General features: G+C 36.4%; 1 protein-coding gene across 3 annotated transcripts in view; it reads left to right on the plus strand.

Annotated features, from left to right (window-relative positions):
• The first annotated feature begins 2,587 nt into the window (after nucleotides 1–2,587).
• LOC117292307 (ankyrin repeat and fibronectin type-III domain-containing protein 1-like) overlaps nucleotides 2,588–12,688 on the plus strand; it is a 75,435-nt gene continuing 65,334 nt past the window's right edge. For all 3 annotated transcript variants that reach the window (XM_033774326.1, XM_033774327.1, XM_033774328.1), the window contains exon 1: nucleotides 2,588–2,818. In XM_033774326.1, coding sequence (XP_033630217.1) covers nucleotides 2,802–2,818 — 17 coding nt within the window. In that variant the 5' untranslated portion in view covers nucleotides 2,588–2,801. The remainder of the gene's footprint in view (nucleotides 2,819–12,688) is intronic.

Consider the following 12,688-nt stretch of genomic DNA (forward strand, 5'->3'; position numbering starts at 1 on the left):
TGTGACAAGGTCTTTTTCTTCTTTCATTATTATCTTGCAAGTTCGATAACCGATTGAGCTCAAATTTTCACAGGTTTGTTATTTTATGCTTATGTTGAGATACACCAACTGTGAAGACTGGTCACAACAAACATTCAAAAAATTACATACTGATCTTTTAAAAACAAAAACAATAATAAGGGGAAAACAGTCTCAAGTAAATAGCAAATTGTGAAGTGCTGTAGATGCGTCCTCCTTTAATAAAATCTAGAGACGACCAAAATTGGTCCAGAAAGATAACAGCGACTACAATTGAGCTTCTCAAGGGAGGGATAAAAGATGAATTTCAAAATACCACTGGGACTAAGCCAAAGATCATGGTCTTCCGCTCTCTCACGGCCTCTACTCTGTTATTCCGAAAAAGGACATCCATATTTTTTCTTGATTGAATTTTTCCCCCTCGCAGATGGTATTCCCTGGTTAAATCGTGGTCGAACACAAACACTTGAACCCCTTCAAAGAGCAGGGTCACTTCTTGAAGGAGCTTTTAAAGACGACCTTGGCCACACACAGACTTGAGCGCTCGGGAAGACCTTTGCGGACGCCATTTTTGTTTACGTCCATGTATGCCTCTTAAAGGGAAGGCTTAATGTGATTACGCTGTTGAATTTATTCAGAATCACAGGATTTTGTATACATCTTTTTAAAGTCTCGTACTCTAGTCTTTGCTGGTTGTACATTTTTGTCTTTTGTTGATTCTATTTGTGGTTTTGGGGGGGGGGGGGGGGGAGAACATTATCATGTAGTTGGTAGTTAAGGATAAAGCTCAATATAAATACAGTGCAGAGTTGAGACATGGTGTTCAATGAAGGTGTGTTTGATGTTAAAAGTTGTTCAAAATCAAGGGATTTTGTGTACATATGTTTAAAATTCTCATAATCTTTTTTTTTCTTTTTTCTTTTTGTGGTTGAGGGACGGGGAGATTAACAGTATCACCATCACATAGTTGGTAATGGGGGAACTTTGTCCTGCCTACTGCCGTTTCCTGTACATCCTTGTTAGGCGCTAATGCTGTAATTGATTAATATGTACCTACGTCACTGGCATTGTCATGGCGAAATGACGTGGTCTTTTCCCCTCCACAGTGAAATTAATCAAATTAATTTTTGTTTCTTCTCCTTCAAACCGATTGGAGATGATGCGAGCCTAGTTCCTGTGTGGTAAGGAACAGAACGACAAATGGATTTTATGCTTATTGATGTATTTTCTTAGAATAGCTTGTATGTGATGATAAACAAAATGGGAATAGAATTAGGTGAAGTTTGCGGTAGTAGCGCCATTGTAAATCTCTTTTGAGTAGGAAAACAAGTTCAGAATCATTTGTTTTGACAAAAGAACCAAATTGTGCAACTGTTGTTTTTATTTCAACTTCCTCAGGTCTGATACTTTAATATTGTAAGAGGGCATCAAGGCAGTTTTTCCTTATTTAATGGCACCTCTTTGAGGGAAACTTTAGTTTCTACTAGGATACTGCAAGGGGGCACCAAGGCATGACCAGGATCATCATCGAGGCAATTGTCTCTGTTGCCATGTCTCCTTGAAGTATCAGGCATCATCATACTGATTAACTTGAAGGAGCACCGGTGTTTCATGTTTGTCAAAACTAAGTTTCTTTTTCCAGATAAAATGATCTTTTGTTATGAAAATATTTTTTTTTTAAACCATCGCAAACCTTTTACTAGATTGTATCTTTACCATTCAAAGTTTCAGATCCTACTCATAAATAGAGTGTTACCACAAACCTACTTATAACCATCATATATATTTGGTCCAAGTAATGCCGGCATTGTCAGATGAGATATTGCCGGTGTCTCACTTCCTCTTAATTAATCCTTTAATGTATAAGAACTTAATGATAATTTATTTATAGCTGGACATTGGACTCGTCCCAGAAAGACAAAAACAATTTATAGCCGATGAGTTTACCGTACGTGCAGTCTTTCTGGGTTTTTTTGGTAGACCATTGACGTACTGTGGATAGAGTTGGGAATGCTTGATTTCTTGTTAAAGTGTTGTTATTTAAATGTGTACCCGACCCAACCTCTTGGAAGTGTGTATTCTACGCCGTAGCGCATCCTGTTTGTCTGCTGGTGAAGTCAGACCGTTCCGCTTTTATGCAAAGCCTATGTCGTCGTGATTTACAGATTACAATGTAGACTAAACCTCCACACAGACATCAATTACACAGCTCTGTGCCTTCAGTGCACCCTGATTGGACACAGCATTATGCATATTCAGTAGAGGCGCAACACCATTGGCTGCTGACGGATGTGACATCATGCATAGTCATGACAAGTCATTGGTTATTCATTGTTTCACCATAGCAATCGATTCTCCCACAGCTGATGCATGAGTCAGGCATCAGAGCGAGCGAGTTGCACGTGCATCCATCCATATATGATACACAGTGCTCCAAGCCAACAGAAGAGAAGAAAAAAATATTGTATACTCATTTGATATCATTCATTTTCATGGAAGAGTTTACCGTGGACGCGGAACAATGTTCGTAGGGAATTTAGGTTAGCTAAATACATCATTACTCGGGAGTTTAACTGGGATTGGAGACGTAAGACAAGCAAATTTGAAGATCAGAGTCATCGTCGTGTATTGCTGAGGAGGAAGAAATTGCGTTGTTTTCTACTCCATGTGGTTTCCGTTGAGAAGGAACGCAAAAGCTTTGTGAGGAGACTGATAAACTTGACAATTTACTGGGTTATTTTTGGGGGGGAAGTATTTCTGGCCTTCATGACACAAGGAACTTGATGAAAGCTGATAAAATGTAAGTGATTATTTCTTGATTATTCCATAGATGGATTACTGAATTAATTTGTATGCAGTATTCAATTTCAAATTGATAGACACGTGTATAACTTTTTCAACATCCACTTAGTGTGAATAATATCAACAACAAAATTAGTTTACAAATTGACTAGTGATCAGTATAACTGTTAAGTTCTTGGGAACATTTTGTACTCTTGTGTGTCAAAAATGCAATTATCACACTTCAATCTCCTAGCTCTGCTACAACTTATTGTCCAATAAGTACATGAAGTATATGCAGTTATTGTCAAGCTTATTCACAGTTTGATTGTGTGGTGTTTTTGTTTTTCTTGTTTTGTTTGGGGGCGGGGGGGGGGGGGGGGGTGTTCATGAATAGTAATATAATAGTATTATATTTATACAACAAATAAAAATGTTAAAATCAGATATTAAGATTTCTCCAAATTAACTAATTATCAACATTAAAATGAAACATATTTTTAAAAAACCTCTAGAAAAACAAATCCAACTTAATCTAAACATAATTAAAACCAAAATAAAACATCGGAATCATTAAAGACTGTTGATGATATTCCAATGTCAATTACATCTTAACAATATTCAATGAAACAACAAGCAATTTAAATTAAACTTAATTTTAAAGATGTTACAAAACCCACCTTATAACTCATTAACAGCCTGTCATGATGTTACAGATTTTTTAATCGTTAAAAAATATTAACAAAAAAGAAACACATCGCCTAGAGATCAGGAAAAGCTCTGATAAGAAGTGTACAAACAAATAGAATTTGTTTTTACACTTGCACCGAGGCACTTTAAACTGAGTACTTTCCTGAGTCCTGTGAACTCTGGGAAAGTGCTTAGCATACATTTCTTATACACATCGCTGTACATGTAAGAGTCAAAACAAACTATATTCTTTATCCTGATGTAAAAAAATAGTATCTATTAAAAAAAAAAATACTGACGAAAGATAATTCAACATTTAATAAATTTATGACCCCTCTATGCTTCTTGATGGAAAACAAAATTATGATATTACAGAAGAAGACTCTTTATGAGGCGCAACTGGCATTAAGACATCTTCCAAGACCAGCCTCTTAATTCGCAAATCATCGCCCTAACAATCTCTACCCCCCCCCCCATCAAAATGATTGCTTTATGCGCTGAGCATCTCTTTGCAGACTTGACCAGCGCTATCATAAGACCTTTACCGTGAGAGGTACGTAGAATGAGGTTTGCCCTCCGCGCTTCAGACCAAGGTAGCTCAATTCATTACGAATGTAAATTCATATTTTCGTGTCTGGATTGTAGGGGACAAATCAATAGCATGTGTGAATAAGAAGGGAGCCTGGATCATATTCGAGGAATCGAAGGTTTCGGATGGGCAGTCACCGTCTTTGAGGTGAGCTGCAGAGTTGAAAATATTCGCAGAAAAATAAGTGGGTTAAATGGGTTTTAATTTGAAAGGGTTCTTCTGTTTTTGTTAACCAATTTAGAATATATTTTCATTTGAAATACTGTCATGCTTAGGAAAAATCTCCCTTTAAGAAGATTGTTTTATTACATGAATGAAAAGACCCTTCTAGAACATAGCAGTGTGTGGAAAAAACAACAACAATAACAACAAAATATTGCTTAAATGTGGATTGTCACAAATAAAGTGAAGCCTAACCCTGCTAAATATGAGATGGTGGATTTTTATATTCTTAGATAACGCAGAAGCCATATGTTGTTGTTTTCGCTATGTTGAAGCTTCGGGTTTTTTTTTTTTTTTTTTTTACTGTTGATTGAAAACTTAAGGATGAGAAAATTAATTTACTTTGCTAAAAATAAACCAATTGTGTACTTTCACGTAAAAAACCTTTTGTAGATCAGGTTTGTAACCATGACATGAATCCCTACTCACTGAGACGAAAAAACAAATTTGTGACATTTTTTACTCATTTCTTCAAAGACTACAGCACCTCAACATGTAATATATTAAGGGAAGCTTTCTACCATCATTATTTTCAAACTGTGTAAGTTTAATGTAAATCTGTGAACATTGTGTTTTGTGTCTTACAAAAAGTACCCAAACCCTTTAAGATGCTCTTTGGTGGGTGGTCATTGCATCTTGAGACATCCCCTGTCTCTCCTCCTCCTCCAATCTATCATCGCCATCCTTACATTCAACTCTGATTAAATTGACGATGAGCATCTTCAAAGTTCATCCAAGTTTATCACCGGTCATGTTAGACTAACATTCAGTGGCAAGTGTACGGTACATTCAACTAAACGTTTGAACTCAAATTCCAGCACTTTATTTTTAGATAATTTTTTCCCTTCGCTTCTCTCTTTGTCTGGAAGATGTGGGAGATGAACTTTTCACCTTTGAAGACGTGGTAGTTAAAGCAAATAACACATGTGTGAATTTGAGATTGATAATTTCATTCCCACTAAAAGAAAAGCCTCACATAATATAACGTGAACTTTCTATCAATTCTTTCAATATAGGGAGACCCCCAACATTGATCACCGACATGTTAATCCAGAGGTTATTGGTTCACCTTCTGACCTTCCACCTTTTTTTTTTTTTTTTTCCCCCCAACCCAAAATTGTTTTGTGTTTTTTAGTGAAGTCTTAGTGAAACCTACAAATGCTGTCACCGTGAGAATGCTCATATTATTTTTAGTTCATAAATTACTACGATTAGTGTCGAAATGATAGGACTAAATTTCCTTGTCAGAAATTGTTCATATCTGTTCCATTTGGCCTCACTTTTTATCTTCCTTTTTGTTTTTAAGAAATCAGATCAAAACCTGCAGCCATCAATTCGTGTCCAACTCAACATACCCTACGAGTTTTCTCTCAAAACCCAAAGTAATTCCCACAATGTATGCATCCGCTACATCTTCCTTACCAATTTGTGAGCTTTTAGAGGATGAATTAACACAATTTTAAAATAACAACCAATGATGCGCAGCAGCCAGTTCAACATTGATGTCCTAATTAATTAATATAGATCGGTTCTCTATACAGGTATGACAATGACCATGTACAATGGAATAGGGTATTATCTCTTGGCTCTATCTGCTTACCCCAGAATTCTTTGCTGATGGTCACCATTCTCTGCTTACAGGGTTTAAGCTCCAAATGTCTATGCCGGCTTTGTAAGCAAAAATATTATGCGTAACAAAATGTACACATGCGCACAAGCAATAAATTCAATGCTATCCGCCAAAATACAGTATTTTAGTTGAAACTAGTTCTCTAAAGAATGGGTTTTGATATTTGTTTATAGTCAATTGGCTTTAAGATTCAATTCAATGGAACATTTATTTCCACATTTGCACATCGAGGCATCATCCTAAAAGCCGAGGCTTGTGATGGATGTGCCTGTTACAAAATAAAAAAGGTTTTTGGGGTTGAACAAAGAATTGACTAGAGTGGGATTCGAACCAACGACCTCCGGATTAACGACTTTTTGTTTCAGATATCAATATAAACCACAAGGGAAACTGACTGGGTAAATTTGTAAATGATTTTTGGGGTTGAACAAAAGAATTGACTAGAGTGGGAAACAAAAAGTCGCATCCCCTTAAGGTGATCCCCTAGCTGCCGCTTCCCAGGTTGTATCGTAATTTGGGTGTGATCCCTGGCTACACGGCAGTTAACGGTTGTATGGCTTCTGACTGGCACCCCCGAACAAAGATATTGACAAAATAGGGACACCGCCAATATAGGGCTAGATAGCTCAGTTGGTAGAGCGCCGGCACGTTAATCCGGAGGTCGTTGGTTCGAATCCCACTCTAGTCAATTCTTTGTTCAACCCCAAAAATCATTTACAAATTTACCCAGTCAGTTTCCCTTGTGGTTTATATTGATAAAATAAAAAAGGATAAACAGCACTAAATTGTAGAATAAAGAAATAATAACTGTTACGGTAAATAAATATACAAAAGTTAGTAGACTGAAAGACATGTAGCCCCAAAATTGAGGGTAGATGATTCAAACTGATCCATTGCCCTTGCTTTAAAGTCCCATTCCATATATTTTGTCAGTGGTCTGGAGAAGAAATCCAATCATAGATACTCATCTTGGTGAGAATGGTAGGCCATTTTTAAGAGGGATCGAGTTTCTGTTGTTGGCTCCGTTCAATCCGTTCAAAAATAACCCAAGATCTAAAGATAACGTTGTTGTGAATATCTAAAAATGTCATTCCAGCTTCACACTGTGATCCTCTGAAATACTTCTCGGGGTATTTCCGAATTTGTGCTGTTGCTAAGAAAGTTGTGTTTTAGAGACCTAGGCTAGTGCTACAGTCTGCAAATGGCTGCAAGATTTGACCGCATCGCAACATCGATTGCTTTGTTTGTTTCCTTAACAAAATGTTGTCATCAAGTGTCATTGTCATGTTCACACATTGGTGACAATGACGCGAACAAAAGGCTGGTTTCTGTGGATGACGCAAGTCCTTTTGACATACACTACATTTCAGTTGTGAATCTATTGTCTAGAAAATGATGTGTATAAACCTGGAGATGTAAAAATGAAATCGTTTGTTGAGAATGCTTCAAGGAAAATCATGACATAGTATGTAATCATACCAAATTTATTGTGTGGATTTTACCATTAACATATGTTCAAAATTGCATTGTATTAGAAATACAATAATAAAAATCAGCACGTTGAAGTTGTTCCGTTTTTTTTTTTGTAACTTGGCAAAAATATAAATCTGAACTTTATCTCCTTTAAAACTTAAAAGGAAGGTACACTATTGGTAATTGTCAAAGGCCAGTGTTCTCACTTGGTGTATCTCAACATATGCATACAATAACAAACCTGTGAAAATTTGAGCTCAATTGGTCATCGGAGTTGGGAGAAAATGATGAAAGACAAAAAACACCCTTGTTGGACGAATTTGTGTGCTTTCAGGAGCTAGAAGTCTTTTATCATTTTAGTGAGAAATAACCTCTATTTCAAAATCTATGCTACTTCAGAGGGAGCCGTTTCTCACAATGTTTTATACTATCAACAGCTCTCCATTGCTTGTTACCGAGTCAATTTTTAAGCTAATATTTGTTTTGAGTTATTACTGAACGTGTACCTTCCCTTTAACAGGTTTATTTGCTAAGCTAAAATCAGCAGTGAACCAATTGCAACCAATATACAATACATGGCATTTTGGCTGGTAACCTGCTGCTGCTCAGCAAAATACTTTACGTTAAGCAGAAGCTTTTTATTTAATCCGGGTAGCTGACATTGAGATGTGCTTTTCAGCAAAACAAGTTCTATATTTAGAACTCCATCCATCCTTCTACGTAAGGATTAATGTAATTAAAAATAAAACTTGTTTACTATTCCGCCATTGTTAGATTTGACCACAAATTATATTATTGTGTAACGTCAAGCAGTGGAAAGGGGGAAAACAATCCTTCCATAGCAACAGTCTCTCTTTGTCGGGTTTCGGTTACGGAAAAAACTATTGTCAATCTTGTATTGTGTTGAAATGAGCACAATATGAAAATTCTTTTAAAAGCTTTTTGCTGCGTGGATTAAATCTGGTGGGGGGATCGAGCGGACGGAACCATGAAACGTCTACTTGAAATGCTAGAGTGGGCGTTGAACCTTTGGCCGGCTGGATACTCGGGTAGTAAATTAAACTGATGTTTGTGCACTCCACACAATGCCCTCTCAAAGCTAGGAGTCTATTAATTAAAATAAAGCGAGGTTATCAAAACAACTATTAATTTTGATGAAGGTTGATCGAATGAAAACCACTGAGAATTTATCAACTACAGCTAACTAGATACTTGAAAATTGCACGGAAAGTATCAAAACAGCTTTGATGTCAATTGTCATTTTTTTTCTTCTTCAGGGTATTCTGGTTTGATAATGAACTATGTTTTCCTTCATCTTGATAAGTTCTAAAACATAAGATTTCTATGTAATAGTTATGCTTTTCCGCTTGCAAAATGATGAACTGGCATTGGATTGAAATTTTCAATATTTAGTTTGGGGTTTTTTTCCGCAGCAATTTTCCTAACAATTTTCAAGAATCTAGTTCCCTACATGGAACTTGTCATAGAGGGAGAAATATTTAGCTTGTTTTGTCCAAGTCTGAGATTTAATTATTTGAATATTCCTAGATGATTAAAAAATTGTTTTTTTTAAATTCAACATTACTTCATTGAAAATTGACACGTTCCGTCAAAATGTAATTAAAACAAATCTCGGAACACGTAACAAATTTTTAATTTAATTACCAGAATGAGCACATCCATGACACCGCAAAGTCAGTAGTAAATAAATTAAGCATATGGGGCATTTTCTGTATAGAGTCCCAAGAAAAAAAATAATAATATCCAAAACGTATCCCTTGGCAATGGACCGGCTCAATTGCTTAGGTTCAATGATTCGGTAAAAAAAAAAATTAATTAAATTTTCTTTACCACAGGGTGATATTGAAGTTCGACTTATATCAGAGGCGTTCCCACCTCACTTGGCAGATGATTTAGTTTTTAATCAAGATGAACTTTGTAACAGTTTTTTTAAATGAAAAATCACTACATAGAAGTACAAAGTTACAGCGGGAAATTAGTGTCCATAAATGCTGAGGAATTGTTTGCAACTTATACAAACCAATTGACCCCTTGCACGCGCGCGCGTCACACGCCACGACTGATGCCACGCTCACCATGTTGGTGGGCAGTTAGGTTTACGTGTATTAACGCCGCGTCACCTAAAATGCGCACTTCACTGCATAACGCACAGCATACTCAATGCATAGAGTTATTTATGAAAACGCACAGTGAAATTGCCCACCAGTATGGCGCATTCAAGATTTTTCTGATGATGACGTCAGGTGAAATGGGTCAATACTATGGGTGATGGGAGTTTGTCTATTTTTATAACACACTATTTAAGTCAAAATGATTCAGGTACACTTTGACCTGACTTATATAGGAAGTTGATTTAAACAGGATGGCGGTTTAGCAGATTAAAAAACCACAGCTACTCCTAAAAAAGAACTTACTATTAAATGAATGTTTTGTGATTTTGCATTTTGGGGAGTAGGTGAGAACTGTTTGGGTTATTACTGTACTGCTTCATTAATTAAAGGAACACAGTGCCTTGGATCGGTCGAGTTGGTCTTTGAAAAGTGTTTGTAAACATTTCTTATAAAATGCATATGATCAGAAAGATATTTTAAATGTAGAATATAATGATCCACACAAGTATCACTCGAAATTGCGTGGTTTTCCTTTTACCTCATCGACAAACATGGTCGGCCGTTTATGGGAGTCAAATTATATTCGACTTTCAAAATATCTTTCTATGTTATATGCATTTATAACAAACGATTACAAACGCTTTTCAAAGACCAACTCGACGGATTCAAGGCAATGTGTTCCTTTAATTAAGGGTTTATTAAAAATCACATGGAAATCAAAGGCTATGAATTGAGTGATACTGGGGACTATTCAACATACAATGTAAAAACTTGAAAACCAAACAATTGCAAACCAAACAATTATCATAAAGATATATACTTGTTTTGTTAAAAGAAAAATGTACACTTAAGCACAAACCTGCGATGGCCATAACATCATTCTCGTGACATACTGTGACGATGTGCGATTTTTTTTACATTCGGCGTGTGCGCTTACATACGCGACTGTCACCTCGCATACGTCCGCGCTACGAAAACCGTAACTTCGACTTGATTGACGCACTAACAAAAGTATACGCGCCTTTTAAACATGACGCACATGAGGCTCGCAGTTTGTGGCGCTGATCAGCAGATTGTGCGTTCACATTTGCTGAATTTTTTTGCTTCGATGACACATACAAAAGAACAAGCGCACTATCGTGCAAATAGCCGTACATTTACCATACAGAATTACAAACTTTTGTATTGGTTTGTACACAAACATGGATGCGCCCACACGGCTTCAAAACTTTAGTGCGTGTATAACGGGATGTTAGCTCTCTAGTCAATATATATAGCTCTATGGTTTAAATTCACAAACATTTCTTCAACACAATCACGTTACCTAAGATGTAGTACATAATGGACTGTATTTTGCTTTCTGATATTTATAGTATGGAACAACTCATGATAATTATTATGAAACTGCTATTAGAAAACAACAGTGTGCTTTATATAATTTGATATGTAAGACATTTTGCACAATACTTATTTGGCTGACAAACAATATCTAGTAGTCTATGAGAGTATTTTAAATTGATTCCTGGAACGGACAAGTTTCCAAGTATTGTTTGATGCTTTGCATGGTGTTGAAGAAACTATAAATAAATAGTGGACTTGCAGGTACATCTATGTCCAAATCTCTTAGGGTTAGTGTTGGCTCTGAAAAGAGCTGGTTGGGTCTCGACAAGTTTCTGTTGTGTAAGATTTGGTGCTTCAGACTTGAAGGGTCAAGCAATGCGGTCAGCAGATATTGCTCATATCATTACAATTTGACAAATAAGCGCCTTTGTGTTTAGGGATTATTTCTAAAAGTTATGAAAGAGACCATCTTTGAAGGAGAAGGAAACCCTTTTAAGTAATCATAGTATTTTGTAAGAAAATTTGTTACGTGTTCAGGGATGATCTTTTATTTTAAAGTTATTAAAGAGACACAATTCTCTGAAGGGTAAGCATCTTTGGTTACCATATTCCTTTCTCAAGAAGAACTAGGTCATACATTTGTGCTCATCTAATGCTTCTTTCAGGGAAAAAAAAAAATCAAATTTATTTCCTTCATACAAACAATTCTTGAAAAGGGTTCATGAGCTTCCGGTAATAAATTTTGTGTTTTGTAAGAACTGCGAGTTTTTCTTTAATTACATGAAAATGAAAACAACATTTCTAGTCCATTCAGTATTTTTGTCTATAAAAAAAAACCTGGTGTATATTAACAGAAGTATTTCTCTGGCACATTTTATAGCTCTCATATCTATTTTGTATCCCTTTGAAGGAAGGGTATAAATGATGTGACCTTTGACATCACATGTTTACAAAAGAGCCACCTAGCCTGGACTTCCTGCCTGCAGGCACAATTTGTACACAGTTTAGTTACAGGAAAACACACAAATATGACATTTTATGGAGATTGCACTGTCCAATTCTTATCATCCGTTGATACTGTATGATGAAAGGGGGCACATCTCAAAACTTGTCCAGCTTTTTTTACTTTCATAACGCTTGGATTTATGTGGAATTTATGACACAAAATGTCAACTTGCTCATATGACAAGTGCAGTATCTTGCCTGCCAGAAAAGCCAAAAGCACGTACAAGGTCACACTTATTGTAAACAAAGGCCACGTGGTCTGTACCTTCAGTTGTTATTTAACTCCCCATATAAAATAGAAGAATGTATGTTCAGGGATGATTTTATATTTTAAAGTTATGAAAGAGACACAATTCTCTGGAGGGTAAGGAAACCTTAGGTAATCAATTGTATTTCGTAAGATAATTTGATATCAAGATTTTTGGTTTCATTCCCTCTCAAGAATAATAATAACAGTCGATACTTATATAGCGCTTTATACAGCCGAAGGTCGTCTCAAAGCGCTGACACATACAGTATTTCCTGCAAGGTATGTGGGACTAGGTTTGTAAATCATGAGATCTACTTCTTTTACATAGCACCATGTAATGGTTTACTAGGTGCTGTGGCGCAATATGCCGGTAATCCAGCCAGGAACACCGGGACAAACCCCTTCTGTTTCGATAAGTGCACTGGGTACGTTTATGTGCGTTACACAACACACGGGACCAACTTCTTAACGTCCTATCCAAAGGACAAAGCAATGGTTTTGTCACGGCTGGGGATTCAAACCCACACTCTGCTGATCAGAAACACCAGAGTTTGAAT

This window comes from Asterias rubens, chromosome 7, assembly GCF_902459465.1.
Source record: "Asterias rubens chromosome 7, eAstRub1.3, whole genome shotgun sequence".
Lineage (NCBI taxonomy): Eukaryota > Metazoa > Echinodermata > Asteroidea > Forcipulatida > Asteriidae > Asterias > Asterias rubens.